Source organism: Xenopus tropicalis, chromosome 8, assembly GCF_000004195.4.
Source record: "Xenopus tropicalis strain Nigerian chromosome 8, UCB_Xtro_10.0, whole genome shotgun sequence".
In the NCBI taxonomy this organism is placed as follows: domain Eukaryota; kingdom Metazoa; phylum Chordata; class Amphibia; order Anura; family Pipidae; genus Xenopus; species Xenopus tropicalis.
In genome coordinates this window covers 67,268,761-67,288,554 of record NC_030684.2, presented here as the reverse complement: position 1 = coordinate 67,288,554, position 19,794 = coordinate 67,268,761, and the positions used below count along the sequence as shown (strand labels likewise).

The following is a 19,794-nucleotide window of genomic DNA, read 5'->3' as shown; positions in this document are numbered from 1 at the left end:
ATTATATCGGCCAGGGCAGGTGTAGGTCCGTTAAGGAGGAAGGGATATATTTAAGGACTATTTAGCGTCCACTTTTTTGTTATTGTTGCCAATGATACATATACAGCTCATACCCAGACCTTTCTTTATTGCTGTTTAGAATAAGTACATAATACATAAGTGAAGAGGTACAAAATATAAATGAATGCAAACTATCTAGGGTCTGATATAGAAAGGTTAAACAAAGTGTAGATATATGACTTAGAAATGGATTATAGTCTGGATTTGTGCCAAAGAAAGTAATACAACTTTTCAGTTTATAATGGCTCTGGGAACAAACGCTGTAGAACTAAAACCTTAGTGTAAACCTGAACCTAAAATACAAACACCTCATTACTAATAAAGGCTGATTGCTGCCAAATGCATGTATTGACTGCTTTTAACTGTATTCCAAGGCTAATGGTACACCAGGCTGTTCGCTAGTGAAGAAACACCTGTCACTGCCTATGCTGAATGCCATTGAATGGCAACCATCTGTCACCACGCATGCAGGCAGATTTTGTCCCAAACATATGCAATGGAGTGTTTTCAGTCAAAGTCCACCTGTACGAGTGGCGTCAAACAGGTGCCATTCAAGAAAATATACATCAACAGAGAAACTGCCTGGTTTGACATTAGCCCATAAGAAATACCATTATCAAAATAAAAGATTTGTTGCATGTAATTAAAAGGCTTTTATGCAAGTTTCAGGACAAAAACAATCTGTATGTGCTGTGTCTGTTTCCATTTACATCAATCTTTAAATCATCTTGTACAATAAAGGCCTTACATATAAACATGTGGTATAATGATTTCCAGGAACTATATCCTTACATCCCAAATACATTAGACAGCGAGCACAGACACCCCTTAATTACATAATATTCAGTGACAGCCAAAGGGTTGTGACACCCCAGATCAACAAAGAAACAGGTTTTTTTTGTGTGTTTATGCCGTAAAAATTAACTTTTATTTCATAAGGTTAAAAGGATAAATACCAATAATTGCAATTCCAATTATTGGTATTTATCCTTTTAACCTTATGAAATAAAAGTTAATTTTTATGGCATAAACACACAAAAAAAACCTGTTTCTTTGTTGATCTAGTTAATTCTTTGGTGGAAAACACCTTGTGTATGCCATATTCTTATTGTGTATGCGAACTATGAAGCATACTTTTTCTTTCTTTTTGTTGTGACACCCCAGACACCTCTTACCCTTCAGAAAAGAAGGTTACCTAAAAGCTGAATTAAATTTTAGCATCCTATAGGGAAACTTAACTCCAAAATTGTGGGTACTGCTAATAATGCATGCATGTTGTATTTGACAGGGAGATAAGAACTGAAAAGATGAAGCAATACCTGCCTGAAAGGTCTTGCATTATGTTGTGTTGGCTGTATTGCTGTCCACACACCATTATTAAAACAAATAACCAACCAATAATGATTAACTAAATTAAAAAAAAAAATATATATATATATAAAAAGTGCTCACATGCAGGGACTTGATACGAAAGAAATTTTTCAATAAAAACACTTTTTCTATTATATTTTTGTTTTTGACCTGCACCAAGGGCATTTGGACTTGTATAGGGCGTGCCCTCTTTGTGTACTATATATATATATATATATATATATATATATGATATTATTTTACACCATAGAAATCATGACAGCAACCCTTTAATGCTGCACTTGGATACAATATATCAGCTATTTGTGGCTGCACCAGAAGCCACTGAATCTGCCCGGTTGCAGCCATGTGTATGCAGTTTCATGCAAAATTCTGTTTAGTGGCTGCATCCGGGCAGATGCAATGGCTCAGGGTTCAGCCAAAAATCTGAAGTTTTTCAAGTGTAGGGGTGAATTCTCTGTGTGTGCTTATCTCCAAGCTGGGAATCTGCCCAATGTGGCACTAGCCTATAGCTCTGATATAGAATTCCTCTCTTGCTATAGCTTTCAGCTGTTAAAAATTCACCTCACTGTAGTAGACGTCCATCATGCCTGCATCTTCTTTCATTGCTGCCTCTTCATCAATATTGGGAGTGATCTTCTTAAATGCAGAGCACCCACAATGGAATAACTCTAGTAAAAAAAAGTGATTTTATTATCTTTAAGATAACTGTATTTGTTTTGAGGCCCACAGGGTAATTAAAAAACAGCTAATAATATTACAATAAATAACAAAACATTTAGGCTGATGCCGCACGGGGCTGATTCTCAGCCTGCGGAAAACCACTTGTTGAGGATCAGACGTCCGTTGGCATCAGCCTCCTACCTTGCCTGCACCCGGAAGCATTGTGTCCGCCCAGGTACAGGCACACACAGTGGATATTGGCTAAAAAGCACAAGAGTTTGCATTTCATGGCCGATATCTACCACGTGTGCCTACATAATGCTTTTAGGTGCAGGCAAGGTAGGAGGCTGATGCCAGCGGACGTCTGATTCTCAACAAGTGGTTTTCCGCAGGCTGAGAATCAAACCTGTGTGGCATCAGCCTTAGTGATTTCAAAGGGAAATGTACACTTATAATGTTTAGAACTAACAGTAAAGAGACATTATGAGTCATTTACAAGTGCCAAAAACAGGTGCAAACCTGCCCCACGGAAAGCAGCCACAGGCTCAGGTCTTTGCTCCTGAACTGACTGCAAGGACCTACCCCTCTCTGATGAATATACCACCACCTGAGTTTGCAGTGCTGTATTCATGAGAGGATTTCATAAATGACCCCTAATTTCTTTTATGCAGTTGTAACTTCCAGCATTCTACAACATTATAAAATCTGTTAGGGAATGTTAAAAACCTTGGTTCACAAAAAAATTAACACAGGTCCTTACTTTTCCGTAACAGGAACTCAGCAACTAATGCAGCCACATGAATGGAACACATTGCAGCCTGGAAACAAAACAGATATGCATCATACATCACATAAACTGTGAGTGGGACCTAGAGTAACATTTCAGGAACTGTTAAACACTTGTCACTGAAATCTGTTTAACATAAAAAACATCTACAGGAAAAGACAAAGAACACTGACTAGATATCAATAAGTTATACAGGGAGTTTGCAAAGTCTGCTAAACGTCTAGTCACCTATTATAACCAATCAGCATCTTACAAGGCACATGATTTTTGCCTCCTATGCAAAGTTTTGCTGTTGCAGAATAGCACCCTTGCACCTGTGATGGCAACAATCTGTGTCTTTGCAAGGTACAAAGCATAGCTATTACTTGCCCTGCCATTAGTACAGGGCAAATTCTCTGTATACATGCCCTAAGGGGGTGTATATTTTTGCTTCTTATAGCTAGAGTACTGTATCACTGTGGTTTCCATAATATATAAAAAGTATTATGTACAGTGCAGTACATGTTAGCAGCACAGAGCACCGGACTTTAGACAGGAAGCTATATGCCTTCTTCCTCTAGTGAGGGGTTGCAAACATTTTAAAATTTATGCTGGCATCATCTTGCCACATGTTTGAGTTTCCAAAGAGATACACACTGTTTAACAGTGTTGCTTATTGGCCACCATCTATTTTATCATTAAGGAATGCCTTCTATAACAAATGAGGGTAGAGGTCATGAAATACTGCCTGTTAGGTGAGTACTAAATTAAAAATCTTACCTCTGAGTAATCTCCATTTTTGGTGTGTATTTTGGCCATACTCTCTAACCAGGTCTTTCTGAGCTCAGGAGTACTGGCATAAGACTTGGCCAAACTGTATTGTAGATCAATCAGCATTTCTGGATCCTTCTCATGTTCCTTCATTTGAGCTGTAGCCATGATGACAGTACGGATTTTTTTAGTCAAGTCCTTGACTTCTGAAGGGAAGGAAGTTGCCTGTCACAAGACAACGCTCAGTTAGACATAGCTCATACTACTTTGATACTACTTCTCATACTCAACTTTTTTGTGCCAAGTATCTGATCTAATATAGAGACCTCACACTAATATTGTACCTAATAAGTAACAATATGGGTCAGACAAAGCATAATCATTCACAAGGCAGCCCTATACCTAATGCCTGCCACTGATAGGCTATAAGTACAGGGCTCTACTGCACTCTGCACCCGCTTGTGTCCCTGACCTTGTGTGGCTTGTGTGTCTATGTGCAAAGCATTGAGCGTAATGTTGAAAAATGGGAATATGATAAAGGCACAGCAGTAACAGGTGATCCCTATTATCTAGTTAAGTGTACTCCAACATAGACCATTCCATCTGTAAAAAAAGAAAATGTTTTACAATATGCTACCTACATATAAGCCTTTGTAATTTTTTCAGTGGCAAAGCTGTATTCATAGACATACCCATTGCTGTCAAAAACAAAAAAAACAAATAGCAGCTATCCCGAGTTTTCATTCACCCTTAAGATACCTTGTTAAGAATAATCATAAAGAGAAACAAAAGTTGTAAAACAATTTTTTCTCCCCAGTTTTGTCTGCATAGGCCTGAACAGGTAGCTGTACACTTTGCCATGTATAGCAGCCCTGTGTGGCTACAGTTTTAGCGCTGTGTGCCATCTTTTGGAGCAGAGCAGCACTCACCAGGCTGAAGTACATGGAATGCCACACATGATGACATTAGAACATGGATGCTATTAGATAGGGGCATCTGACACAAAGGGCTATAACTGTATTTGATAAAGATTAATGTTAACTGAAAAGCGCAGAAGCCCTGTTTAGTAATAGAAATACAGTAGCATACCAAGTGAGGTTCTACACAAATATATACCCATTATCTAAATGATCTCTCTATAGACAAGAGAGCCAAGATAGCAAAAAGCTGAGCCTATGATTAGGTGCTGGGTAAGCATGAAACTGTTAGGCATTGCATGTAAGGGGTTTTTGCTGTTTTTAATGGACTGAAATAAATGTTATATTTTTTTACATATCATAAGAGGTATATGAGCTTAAATTATTGCGTATAGTGGTTCTACCCCCCTTTGGTCACCAGGGGGAGCTTTGCCCTATACCACGTGGTATTGTTTGCCCATTTTTTAGTTCCATGCACCTCTAATATTTTGGTATTTTAGCAAAAAGCTGAAGCTTTGGAGATGAGCAAGATGAAAGTTTCTTGGCATTTAAACAGATGCTATAAACCTATGCCTAAAATCGTTTAGGGTTCATTCCAAAACTTAAAAAAAAAGTCATTTTGACAATTCTTTCTTTATTGGGCATTGAAGTGAGTGAATACACACTTCAATTGTCCTGATCTGCATTGACTTCTCTGTTAGTTAAGGCAGCAATGATATCTATCAGTTGTATACTGCTATTATGCAGTAAGGAAATCTGAAAGAAGTAGCAAAAATATGTACTAGTTATAGCAAAACCAATAAAAAGCTGTACCTTCATTGCTTTGTCACTATTGGCAAAGTTGTTAATAATAGAAAGTGATTCTTGAAATCTGGATCCTCCACTGAGAGCCACATCTGCAATTAACTGGCTTACTGCAATTATAATCTGGAAAGAAAAAGCATGACGTATACATACTATAAGGTACAAGTATTCTAAAAAAAAAAAAAGACTAATAACTCCCATGGGGACTATTTAAATTCCAACAGTTCTGAGGAAAACTCAGTACCAATTGCTTGCAGAGTAGCTATTTAAAATATGTGTTCATAAAATAAGGTCATATGTGTAACATGATTCATAAAATAAGGTAATATGTAGCCATGGAGGCTGCTCTTTCTTAAGGTTTAATACATAACAGAAATTAGATAAACTGTTAATAAATGCAATACCTTTAATACTTTGAGGGTAATATATGATGTTTGCTACTAGACTAGTAACCCATAGAAACCAAACGGCAGGTAGTATTTACTGGTCAGTAAACTGATTGGTTACTATGGGTTACTAGATGTGGGCAAAGTTCACACTATTTATTACAGTTACCCATAAAGTGATACTGACAAAGTGATTGCAGAATGGCAATCCCCAGGACCTGATATCCTGGAGTAGACAATGAGTTACTGTACAAAGATATACTGTATACAATATTACATACATTCATGACATAAATATTTTAGATATATTTTATATAAAATCGTCTATAATAATATTTAAATCAACAACATATTGAAATCTTAAATGACTGCACAAAATTATAATGTTGGCACGAAATACTTTATGCAAACAGCATACTTTGTTTTTTTTATATCTTTTAAGATTTCTTTGTAGTTCTGTTTTTTATTTGCACTTAATTTTCCAGTTCTCCGTGTCAACCATGTGACATTTGTTTATTTGTATATTCTCTGCAGATTATCTGGATGCCTAAAACCCATATGGATTATCACTACCATAACTACCTCCTGAGTAAACATACTTGTAGGTGTGTCCTTAGAAATGTTTTCCTCTTTGTGAACTCAAAGTTGTTCCTCATGAGAAGATACAGAAGAGCAGAGGCCTCATTCCTGGTGGAGCTCAGTTTGGATGTGCAACACTTTAGAACTTCATAACAAAAAGCTGAACACATATTCACCCGTCCCTTGAAAAAAGCTGAAGGAAACTTATAAAGAGAATAAAATGTCAAATGTCAGGTTATACAGCTATTAAAGGTAACATCACTAACATCACACTGATAGTCCTGCACAGCTACAGTAGCTAGGAATGATATGAAAAAATTCTAATATAGGGAGATGGGAAAAAAATCTAATTCAGTTCTAGATTTCTCCATAGACTTCAATGGAGATGTCAGGTGATAAATCTTGAGATAAGTTTGTTGGTGACCCATTATATGAAAAGACAGCAAATTAGTCCTGTGAAAGATATGTAAATGGCTTAGGTGCAAGGGGGCCCTATGCTTTAGTGCATCCTTGCCCTAAGGCAGTGATCCTCAACCAATGGCTTGTGAGCAACATGTTGCTCACCAACCCCTTGGATGTTGCTCTCAGTGCCCCCAAACCAAGTGGCTCTTTTTGAATTCCTGACTTGGTGGCAAGTTTTGGTTGAATAAAAACACGATTTACTACCAAATAAAGCCTCCTGTAAGCTGATAGTGTGCGTAGAGGCCCCTAATAGCCAATCTTAGCCCTTATTTGGCTCCTCCATGAACTTTTATGATGCTTGTGTTGCTCTCCAAGACTTTTTACATTTGACTGTGGCTCACAAGTAAGATTGGGGATCCCTGCTCTAAGGGCACAAAGCCACAAGCTGTAACAAGTGTGTAAGTTGAAGTGCTCATGAGTGATAAATACTCACAAATCTCCCAAATTTTTTCCTTGATCAAGATTTTTAGAAATAAATAAATAAAATAAAAGCTTTTCACATTTGAATAAAACACAATTGTTAACATATTCATGTACAAATCTATATGAATATGACTCATGGTGAACAGACTTACTTTTAATTTGCCCTTACTTGGGGAGCAGATGTTTTCTTTCTATTCTATTTTCTTTACAATTTATAGTAAAAGTGGCGAACCCAATAATTCATAAAAAGAACTAAAATGGTGTACAGAAGCCATCGAGCCATCTACCTTCAAAGCTGTCCCCTGATCTCCATAAAATTGCCATTACTAGGCAAGTACAGTGCGTGCTGATAAAGGCTGAATACATGCCCAGTAAACACTAAAGCTGGATATACATGTTTTGGCCAGGCATTGTGTTTAATTCTGACTTTATTGCTCGATTGAATGAGCATGTATGACACATCAGGAAGATAAGAGTTAGTCTTTTCACACCAAAAAAATTACATAATAAGGCCCCAATAAGGCCCTTATTGATAGAGCATTAGCAGATTACACAGTAATAGAAACCATACATAACCTCTGATCTACGAATAATAAAATGGTATTTGGTCTTTCCCAGAAAAGGGCTCTGTCACATAGGCTACCCTTGTCGCGGGCGACTAAACTACCCGAAATGCCATCCCACCGGCTAGAATGTAAATCGCTGGTGGCATTTGTTCGCGCACAACAGTTTTTTAGTGACAAAACACAACCATAATTCTGTGAGTTTTTTTCATAAATAAGCTAGTGCTTGAGAAAAATGCTTGGAAAAATGCGCTTTTTCCCTCTGCAATTGAGGTTTTTCTTGAACTTGACAATTTGTGTATGTACACCTACAGATCCTGATTACAGCAGTGGTAAAAATGCCATGTGTGCCACTGACCAATGAGATGACTTTCTGCATGTAGGTACAGTTGGAAGAACTATTTAGATCTAGGGCACACCCAATGGTTTGCCACAGATAAATACATAATAAATAAAATAATAATATTAATTTATACCTCTGCAATTGTGTTTCTCCAAAACCTCTATGTGGACAAATTAGCACATTACATTCCATGACTAATTGCCTTGTCATTATGAGAAAACCAAGGTGTGGGTGTATTAACACAATATATCCCAAGATATAGGAAAAGTTATTGAAACCAAAAGTACACAAGGTTTTAACTAAAGATAATGGGCCAGATTAAAAAAAATTTATTTAACGAATTATAGCATGAGAACTTGAGGAGAACCAAAAATTGCAAAATACGCTTTACTCATTGAATTGCATCTGGCTCTATAGGAAAATCTGTTAATTGAATTAGGAGAAAGGTTTTTCTCATCAACTAAATCTGGCCCAATATGTGGTTTAGTGTATAAAAATGCTGGTTTAATAAAATGTATTTTCTAAAAAAACTATTAAATAACAACAAATATGCACAAATTACAGATGCCTCACTAGTTTCTCTAGTATAATGGTGGCCATCCTATGAAAGCTACAATGACAGAAATATTTAGTAATCTTTACAGATTGGTGGAAAAATAAATAATAATCATTTAACATTTCCAATCAACAAAAATAATTACTGAAGATTTTTACAACCTGCAAACTAGTGTTTTGGATTAATTACATTTCCTGTGAATTTACATGTTGCTATTCAACTACCATGAGAATATGGCTTGCTCTGTTTGAAGTTTATTACCAAATTGTGCAACAGTCCACAGTGGAAATAAATCCTTACAAAGTTGGTTACAGTTTGTTTTCTAGTTTGATAAATATGACACCCAAACAATTATCCATAATATGTTGGAATCGGTGTACCTGTCTAAAGCTATTACATGGATGCAATGTCACACTGGCAGTAATAACCTACCTTGCTAATAAAGGATCTTAGTGATGCAAATACATGCTTTAAGCACATCTCTGACTGGCCATTTTTCAGGAAAGCCAGATAAATATCTAAGATTTTCTTCATAAGTGGATTGTGACATTCAGTGTTAAGCAGCTGAGTCTAGAAGTAAAAAAGAAAATGTAAAGAATTTGTTATGTAGACTGTATCAAGAAGGATAATGAAAATGAAGTTATTCAAGGCATTTTGACACCCAAATAATATCTAGTTCAGTGGATAAGCAACAAAATGCTCTGAATTGCCCACAAATTAATATCTATGGCAAATGCTGAGGACTAAACTTGCAGATCAGGCAACTGCAAGTAATGATGACATTCTGACACTGAAGATTTTTTTAATGTAATTGCATCCAATTCACAATGCATTCACTCGCAGATCCAGATGCCATAGAAATAAAAAGGGGTGTGGCTTAGATTATTTTGCTGACCAATCACCAAGCTGAAAATTGTTCAGGCAGCAAAATACCCCGACTCACCCCATCTGCCATTTCCCATGGTACAGACTAGACCTATCTGTCTTATGAGCCCAGGGGCAAAATACTGTACAATCATTAAACAGGTTAAACAACAGGTTAAACAAGTATCTGGCACTTTAAGGTCACATACTGTTTTTCTGCATGAATAAACCAGCTTTGTTTTAATGGGACCAGAGGAGGGTTTGTACAAACAGCTGAAATGCAGAAAGTCTCATATAGTAACTTGAAGTAATAGAAGTAAATCTAGGGACAGATGAAAAACTTATTTGTGTTTATGCATGACATTCACACAGATTGAAATTAGTGCTACAGTCATGATTACTGATAAGAGTGTTTTCTATTCAGACACTAACCACCCATACTAACTAGCCACATAGCTGACACAGAACATGCACGCTGGGTTGCATAAAACCTATGTGAGTTTTTTTAAAAAGCCAGTATTAAGGTTACTACTTCAAAGGAAAGGATTTGAGGCATAACCATAATTCTAATACATACTATATGAATATAAAAAGTTGACTTATTTGGGAAAACCTTCTATTCATACACAACTTAGCATTCAAATTTACCCTAAAAGTCTGTGTGAAGAAAGAAATAGTGTCTAGAACTGTCAAGGAAACTTCCGTGGCACAATTCCCTTCAAGCAAGGCTTGGTGGATAATGTCTGCTTCAGTGGTGCTTGAACCTAAAAATTACAAGCAGAAAGCAAATCAAGACTCTAACAGAAACTCAGCATTATTCTGAATACCAGTTTATTTAGTCAAATTTAAACTATTTAACACATATTAATTATTAAAGTTTCCTTATATTGTATGTAGAAAACTAAATTCCATGGAAGAAGCAATATTTTGCACAATGACTGTAGAGTTTCCTCCTCATCCTTACATATAGTAGATGCTGGGCCACTATACATTAGCATGTCAAATATAGCATTAATAAAATCTCCTTCATTCAATCATTTATGGGAAAAATTTTAAAGATATTAACTGTTAAGCTGGCCATACACTTTAAGATCTTTTCGTAGGTTGAAGCTTATCCTGAAACAATTGTTTTTACTCATCAAGAAATGTAACCATTTCAAGCGATATTGTCTAGTTGAAGCTAGTGTAGGGATCTCCAAAATTGGGCCACCTAGGATGGTTACCCCCAGGTTAGACCCCAAGGGTGGGTAGTACTTTAATAGTGGAACACCTTGGGTAGTTTGGTACTTAAATAGTTAACTGGGAGTTATCTTACCTACAGTTCAGGGTTATGGCCACAGGGTGGTACACTTAGTATATAAGGCTGTGCAGCCATGTGCTGCCAGGTCTTCCTGCCTGGGACCCCTCTGGCTAGAGGCTAGTGACAGGCCAGGGCATAGTTAGAGAGCTAACTGTTATAGACCACTCTAGGAGTGGTAGATAGGTTATTTAGCTGGGCAGCTTGGCCCCTACAGGAGATTATATGAGATTAAGATCTCCCAGCACTCATTGCTGGAGTCAGGGAACTAAGTGGAAGGAATAAGAGGTTTGCCTAATCCAAGAGGGTAGCCGGTGGATATTACCGGGGTAAGGTCTCAAGAGGGTGTCCGCTTGGCGGGAGTACCGGGAAGAGCCCTAGAGAGGGTCTTCTGGCGTGAAATACCGGAGGGAACCCCAAAAGAGGGTAGCCTGGCAGGAATATTGCTGGTATCCCAGGAGAGAGGGCCTCCTAAGGAAAGAAAGTGTTCCCTGAGTGTTCTGTGACTTCTGCAACGCCTTTCTGTCAAGCTACAATAAAAGATATCACTTGGTTCATCATAATACCTGAGTGCAGTGTCTTACTATCAGGAGGATCCACTCTGCCTGGTAAGAATCTACCCCAAAGGGAGGGGGCAAGGTGCCAGGAGTGCTGGGAGTCCCCAAGCAGAAGTATAATATCAAGTTCTCAGGAGGGGAGTTACAGTTCAGTCTGTCCCTATCCTGGGTGGAGGCACGCCAAATAGTACAGCAACATCTGTTCCCCAAAGTAAGCGGGGCTCAGGATCCTGTTAGCGCCACTAGATCTCAGCAGGTAGCAGCACATTCTCTAAAGTGGGCTACACTAGGAAAACTATCTGTTTGGTTCTGCAAACAACTGGACAATGGGCAAGTTTCATTGCTAACAATGAAAATTTTCAAACCTGCCCAATCACTTTTCTGACCAATGTGTGATGAAAGATCACTAGATGTATGATCATTCAGTGCCCACTAACTTTACGATAATTTGACAGATTTGGTCGTTAGGGGAAAAAAAATGTGTATGGCCGCCATTACAGAAAAAGGAGTAATTTGTTACCCTGTTGGTGGGAAGAAACATACAGGGAAAAAAAAACGAAGCTAAGAATAAAACAAAAAGATAAGTGAACAAACACTCTACCTAGCGGGTATGTCATCCTGACATATTCATTTCATTTGGTAGCTTTTAGCAGGAGGGAGTGACCAACTGGTAAAGCTTTCAGAGGGAAATAGCACACTGCTGCCAAAAATGCAGCTGAGGCAAACTTGCTCTATATTATTTATGATAATAAAAGGCACTAAGTTTGCCCAGGAGCAGTAACCCATAGCAATCAATCAGCAGGTAGTATTTACTGGTCACCTGTAAAAAAACGAACATCTTAATGGTTGTTATGGGTTACTGCTCCTGGGCAAACTTAGTGCCTTTTATTACATATAGGGAATATTGCTGAAAGAAACAATCAAGCTCGAAGTTTACCAAAGTCTAGCTTTCCAGCCAACTGAAGAAGTGCCTGGTTTTCTATGGCAGCAGTCAGAGGAAAGTGAAATACACTAAGGGGCACATTTACTAACCCACGAACGGGCCGAATGCGTCCGAATGCGTTTTTTTCGTAATGATCGGTATTTTGCGATTTTTCACAAAATTTTCAAGACTTTTTCGTAGCCATTCCAAATGTTTCGCAAAATGTCGCGACTTTTTCGTAGCGTTACGACTTGCGCGAATTGTCGCGACTTTTTCGCAGCTTTCACGCCGAGTACGAAAGTTTCGGATTCATGCAAGCTTCAGTATAGTGACTTTTCTTGGGCCAGGTTGGAGCTGCAGAGTGCCACTGAGTCCTATGGGAGGCGTCAATACGAAAAAATCGTGACTTTTCGCGCAAGTCGTAACGGTTACGAAAAAGTCGTGACAATTTCCGAAAAATCGTAACGGCGACGAAAAAATCGCAAAAAATATGAAAAAATCGCAAAATGTTCGTTTTCCAATCTGAATTTTTCCAACTCGGATTTGGATTCGTGGGTTAGTAAATGTGCCCCTAAATCATGCTAGAAGAAAATTCTCAATTTTCTATTCTGTGTTTTAGGTGTGTTTTCTGTATCATGTATTATGAGATGCAATTATAGTTATTTAATATGCTTAATATCTAACTGGTTACAAGTCTTTGAATTATAGATTGTAAGCTCTATGGGGCAGGGACCTCCATCCTCTTGTCTCTTTGACACTTAACTTATTGCAACTGTACCTTGTATTTATTTGTATTTACTGTTATACTTTGTATTTATCTATTATTATTTTAATAACCCCATTTGTATGCATCTATTCTACTATACAGCTCTGCGTACATAAGTAGTAGAGAATTTAATGTGATGGTACAGGTGTGGGACCTGTTATGCACAATGCTTGGGACCTGGGTTTTTCCGGGATCTTTCCGTAATTTGTATCTCCATACCTTAAGTCTACTAAAAAATCATTTAAACATTAATTAAACCCAATAGGATTGTTTTCCCTCCAATAAGGATTAATTATATCTTAGTTTGGAAACAAGTACAAGGTACTGTTTTATCATTACAGAGAAAAAGGAAATGTATTTGCCTATAATGGAGTCTATGGGGCCGATTCACAAAAGGGCAAAAAAACTGAGTGTTATTTTTCACATGCATTACAAATATTATCACTTCTTATATTTGGAGAATTAACAATCGATTCAGAAAAAGGACACTTGTCTGAATTCAGAAGCAATTTAATTGTCGTTAAGCAATATTTTAAAGCATGTTTATGCGTTATTTCATGCATGATTTCAAAATCAACATATAATCCGAACTGCTTCAAGATGTAAAAATCATGTGAGGAGCCTGGAAATCCTGAGACAATACTCATGATCACTCATGATGTCACACACAACTTGGATATTCAGAGAATGGTAATTTTTTGCGATTCCGGAAAATATGCTCTTTGTCTAGTGGGGGATTAAATGCCACATGGGTGCAATCTATGGCACCTAACACATTTGGGATGCCACTGACACAACAGAACTCTCTTTTAACAGTGTTCCAGTCATTTCTATTGATGGGAACGTATTGCATCAAGGACCTGCCCAAGGCAACGTAAAAATGTGGGCTGTGACACTCCACCATATATCCCTACAACTTTCTGAAACCTTCCATTCCCGAAAAAATGAAGGGAGCACAGAAGTTTCACTATTCCAGGAACAGCATGGCTTCTGTTAGTGTTAGTGGCTGCAGGTAAGTCTCCAGTACCTCATACAGGCTATAGATTGCTGCTCTATTTAACCTATAGTGCCTCACTATTTCCTCCTCTGATAATCCATCTAGAGTTGATCTTTCCCTGAAAACTCAGGATGCATGACTCTAGGACGATCACATACTTGATCCTCTTCATTTCATTTTAAACAGCATAATAAATAGGCCCCTATCCCCTTGTCTTTGTTCTTTGCCAGAAGCACAGATGCAGGGTCAGACTGGGGGGTGCAGGTCTCACAGGGGCTGCTGCCCCAGGGGCCCCCACACCCCCCAAGGGGCCCCCACTGAAGCCCCCACATACCCCCAGGGGTCACCCACCTTCCTCACAACCCTCCTCCCCTTGAGCACGTGTACAATATAGTTACCTTCAGGTGTGTAGGGAGAGGGAGAACAGCAGCTCAGGGGAAGTGCCAGCGAGTGTCGGGTCTGACCCTGCACACATGCTTTAGTTTCTGTGGCTCTTGTATCATTGGATCAGTCTCACAGTCTAGTCTGTGGATGAGTTCCCCAACTAATACCAGGGCTGTGCTGTAAATGTCTTATTTCTTTTCATTTGTGTAATTATTTATTTTATAGGTGCATATTGTGATTTCTTTTTGTGAAAACAGAAGTTGTAGAGCTTCCAAATGAGCTGTTTCTTGTTGCCAACATCACATATTGTTTTTAACATTTTACTGTAGAAACTGCATGTTGTTCTGGAAACCCCCCCAGGACCATCTTCTTATGGAAGCTGATCTCACTTCATCCTTGTAGTTTTACAGTCTATAGTTGCACAGGATATGCTGGCCTCTCTCCTATACCACACAGGTATATCTGTCCTAGGATGCTAGGACGTTGATTCTTCATTCTCCTATTTATAGTTTTGTAATCTGCTTTTAAATTATTATTTTGTCTGAAGCTGGCAGTTAAAAAATCAATATCATTATTTTTGTTTAGCTATTTCTTTTAAGCTATCCAAATACAGTGTGGAAACTTACAGCGCTGGGAAATATTTTGTACTTTGCTCACTGGGAACCAGGGGACCTGGGTGTGCTTTCCAATGAAACCACACTTACTCTCCAGTAAGTGTGGTTACCTTGGGTGGAAAAGGTGACACCCAATAAACCAATATGTACTGTACCAAGTAGCACTCATGCTTCTATTAATACACATTGTGCTAATGTAAGGCTTTTTAGTTAGACACCAGCATACATTTCAGGGGTCAACCTCAATCATCAAGTCACTTTCCCTTTGAAGAAGCAGGGCTACAAAGGATAGCATCTACTTAATATATATTTTTCATCTGAAACTGCATAATTTGTTTTTTATTTAAGTTGCCGTAAAGATACAACAATAATGTTCTGCAGTCCAGATAAGTATAGCCTTCACTAGTGCCTATTAAAACAGCTAACAGGGTTAAGACTGCTAACAGGGTTAAAAGTAGTTGGATTTGTTATTTTGAGGTGATTAGATGAAAAATATCAATTGTAGCTTGAACAAAATGGCTCAGTTGTCAGTCCCAAAATATTAATGTGAACATAACCAATATTTGCTTTGTACCGCTCCTTTATTTTCTGTAGGAACTGTAATGAATCAAAGAGTATCACATTTTAGAGAAGTATGAAATCCTCTACTTCATTTGCTGCTGCTTTGTCAGGTAATAGTTATAACTAAATCCTGATTGTGTTTATGAGATTTCAGGTCTTATTTGTTATTGTATCATACATGCCCATAACATTCACCCCAAATATCAACATTACTACTGTATATGCTGTGCCTTCTGGTTGGCCATTTGACTCACTGAGGTTAAGGGTGAAGGAGCTTTCCAGGCTACTAAGATGTTGAAGTCGAGCCTGAATGGCTCCTGTCCGGCTCCTTAGTGCAGGCATGGTCTGAGACTTTCTGTCGCCTGCAAAGTGCTTGGACATCCACACGTCCTGTACTCTAAAAAAAAAACAGCACAAGGAGACACAGAAACTTATCATCCTCACATACCACATCATTACATTTACACTTGAAAAATATTGTTAAATAGATATATTTCCAGCTCTTTTTACATTACATTATTGTGTCAAAGCTTGTAGCAGCAACTTCTATCCCACCTCTGCTTTTCCTGTTCTGAATGCAAAAGGGCAAAAATAAACTTTGAAATGCATGGCCTAAGCAAACTAGACAATGTACAGTATGTCTTCCACACAACAATCCACCTTGTATTTTTCAGCTCCCATCAGTAGGCTCATAGTGACTTCGGTCAACAGCTTTGTGGTCAGGTTCAAGAACTCAGCCCTATTTTACCCCCCCATCGAAGTAGAGAGTAGCTGGAGACTTCTCCTGGGAGGACAACAAGTCCGTGCTCGGCCCTGGACCCACACTGTTCTCATGTCCCTAGCTTGAGATAGTTATGTTATACTTTCCTAGGCTTACATTAACCACCTGCAAAGTAAATTAAATGCAAAGTTTGCTATAGGCAGGCCAACAGCTCAGTGGGAGCTGGGGCCCTGAGTTTGATTCCAGCTTGGGCACTATCTGCAACTTTGCATGTTCTCTCTCTGTCCCCACCCTCACATAAACATGCAGGTAGGTTTAAAAAAAATGGTTCCTGATAATATCAATGCATGAGTGTAATAGGGACCTTACAGCATAAGTGGTTTTTAAATAACAGATAATAAAAATATAGGTGTTTAAAAGTTTTGTACACACACACTGTCAAATGACAACATACTGCAAAAAAGGAACTGCAATAAGATTTTATTCTTAGTAAGCTGCCCCAAACACAGTAGACATACTGGTATAACAACATTTGTGTTGCAGGTGTGGGACTGATTGTTCAAAGCAGCTTATCCCTGTTGAGGCTTGGTAGCAGCAGTCTGATTGCAAATTGTGCCAGATGGAAGATATGATCTACCACACAGATCAAAATAATTCTCAGAAAATAATGTACTAGCTACACAGTGTGGTCTGAGTTTGTATGATCAGTAACACAGCAGAACAGATAAAGACAATAACAGCGTCATATGAGACCTAATTTAATTGCTCCCACATACTATAGATACGGTGCTGGAGCACAAATAGAAAAAAAAGCATCTGCCATTTTAATTCCATTCTCTAAAATATATACAGTTTGAACAGAATAATGTTATGTAGATTTCTAGGTTGCTTACTAAAAATACATATTCTAAATTATTACATAGTAATATGTATGCAAAAAAGTGATAAAGTTGTTCCATATTTAACACTTGTATATCGCTGTAAAAAAATCTGCTATCTTGGCTCACCCACCTGAGTGATCTGAATGATCTACTGATGTGACTGGACCATAGAACTTGGCTGGTGACCACATAAGCATGCATGGGTTTTAATGGCTAACTTGAAAATTCTTGGGCTCCACTTTTTACACAGGCTGATCAGCTGAACTAATGTAATTTGTCCACTGAAGTCTAACCCATCCATATCTCTAAAACTGTTCTGTTTAGACCTTGTTGGGGCCACTGCTTCCAGGGAGTGTTCAGTACCACCATGTAATTATATAAACAATCAGAGAAGACTTAAAACTTGTTTTTCCACAATTTTTTATGTTATGCCTTGCTTTGTAGGCCACAATTGCAAATCAGAAACCACCACAATTTATCATGTCTGTCATGGTCAAAATGCACCATGTACCAAAGATCCTAGGAATTCTTTTTAGGTTCATCAGCTTGTTGTCCATTTTTATCAAAATTCAAGAAGATTTAGTTATAAATTATTGACTTTTTAAAATGTATTATTTTGGGTAGTTCACATTTTTAAATTATTTTCTTATTATAAATGACACCTAAGGTATTGACTCAAAACCAGTGAGCTCAGTAGTTTTTTGTTTCTGTAGTGTTTATAAACCCATGTTCTCATGTAAGCTACGGCCAGCATAAGCAATCCATATACAATGAATCCAACATATATGAATATTTCTTGACCATACCTGGCTATGTTCCGTTTTCCTGTATATCTGAAGTGAAACAAACAAACCCTACAAGTAAAAAAATGTGTATATTACCATACTATGCATACCAAATGCATGTGACATTTAAAGGAAAACTATAAACAGAACATTGCAGGTGTCTATAAAAGATATAACATGTACAACAGCCCTTTTTATAAACAATAGGACAAGGAGTTTAAAAGCTCTAGTCATTACATGAGGGTACTGCTCATTAAATCTGATGGGACAGCCAGAAACTATTAGCAAAAAGAAAGCCTTCTGCAGAATGCTAGGGACCCTTTTTAAAAAAGCATCTGGAAATTAGCTTTGTTCAACCAGCTAAAGGAACAGTAATAAAAAGTTAAACCCTGATTGGTTACAGCACTACTACAATTTTTCTAGATTTAGTAAATTAGCCCCATTCTTCATTCTAGTAGTGACTCGCCAAGGATATAAAACTCTGGCTTTAAGAATTTATCCCCAGGATTTTAGTGATTACCCTGAAAGTTGCTACCCACTGGTACTTATTACACTAAATGGTGTGGGCACAGAAACTCCATCCTAAAGAAGTACAGGATATTCTCTATTTAAGGTACAGATTTTACACAATTAGTGCTTAAGTATAATGCATTTATCCACATGACACCCATGATGATCATATTATAATTACCATTTAAAATCCAGGTACTTACTCAAGAAGTGTGAGAAAACTGAGTAGCTCTGGCGGAGTAATTTTATTCCAATAGCTGACCAGTAAATCTAAAACATAATCACATATTAATCTTACAGTTTTTGAGTATCATACACTACAGCAAGTTGTTTTCTCAAATGCACTGTTTAATATCTGGGACTTTAATGTCTGTTAAAGGTACTAATACATATGGCCTCCCCTGTACATCAGACCTGTTAAACTACATATCTAGCCATCTCATACTTTCCAAATGTTCTATCTCTTGTCCCCTTCCTTATTAATGTTTTGTGCAAGCACTGCCTATATGGACAGAGTCATGTGGAGGACTGTCAAGGGCCAGAAGAAGTCCGGCTAGAGAAGGTAATCATCATATATACAATAGCAATTAAAATATGTGCAAGATATGTGCACCCTGGGAAGCTAATATATGTGTTTAGGCTTAACTCCTTCAGACTTTGGGGTGAATTAAGTGATTAGATCCAATTACCAGTGCAAGCAGGGTTGCAAAAATGCAGGATATTCAGAATGTGTATATAAGTTAAAAAAAATCTGGTCTTATCTAAATTTGGGCATATATGGATACCAGGTGAGTATATCTGTGTATGATTTTTTTATCCAAGAGGTGAGAGAAATCATAATGATCTGATCTTTAGGTGTTTCGGTGGCCTATGTAGACTCCTCAGAGTCAATATCCAATTAATCCAAGTCCCAGTCAAATATCAACTGGGGAGGCCATACACAGACTGTCAACCCGGTCAAAAGTGGAAATGCTTAGTGCTTGCCCATGTATTGCCAGATTTGCACAGACAGCAGTCAGCCCAACTGATGGATCAGTGTTAGAAGTGTGAATGAATCTTATGTCCATTACATTTGAGTTATATAGTTGTTCTTTACTGTAGCTAAAATAGCTATTAACATATACATGTTTTACCCCACTAACAAATAACATACCATCTGAAATCACTTTGGCAATATACAGATAGCAAATAAGAAGGCTCTTTATCTCATAAGAATCCAATCTGCTGTACTGGGACACAGAGCTTTTTGTAGAACATCTGCGCATCTAACA

The 19,794-nt window shown here is 37.8% G+C and overlaps 1 protein-coding gene across 2 annotated transcripts in view; it reads right to left on the bottom strand.

Moving 5' to 3' along the window:
* dock11 (dedicator of cytokinesis 11) overlaps nt 1-19,794 on the bottom strand; it is a 146,791-nt gene that overhangs the window by 39,259 nt on the left and 87,738 nt on the right. For both annotated transcript variants that reach the window (XM_031891416.1, XM_031891417.1), the window contains 11 exons: nt 19,677-19,788; nt 18,727-18,793; nt 18,035-18,082; nt 15,881-16,023; nt 10,177-10,292; nt 9,097-9,234; nt 6,338-6,520; nt 5,362-5,475; nt 3,641-3,856; nt 2,855-2,912; nt 1,996-2,102 (listed from right to left, as the gene is read on the bottom strand). In XM_031891416.1, coding sequence (XP_031747276.1) covers nt 1,996-2,102; nt 2,855-2,912; nt 3,641-3,856; nt 5,362-5,475; nt 6,338-6,520; nt 9,097-9,234; nt 10,177-10,292; nt 15,881-16,023; nt 18,035-18,082; nt 18,727-18,793; nt 19,677-19,788 — 1,302 coding nt within the window. The remainder of the gene's footprint in view (nt 1-1,995; nt 2,103-2,854; nt 2,913-3,640; nt 3,857-5,361; nt 5,476-6,337; nt 6,521-9,096; nt 9,235-10,176; nt 10,293-15,880; nt 16,024-18,034; nt 18,083-18,726; nt 18,794-19,676; nt 19,789-19,794) is intronic.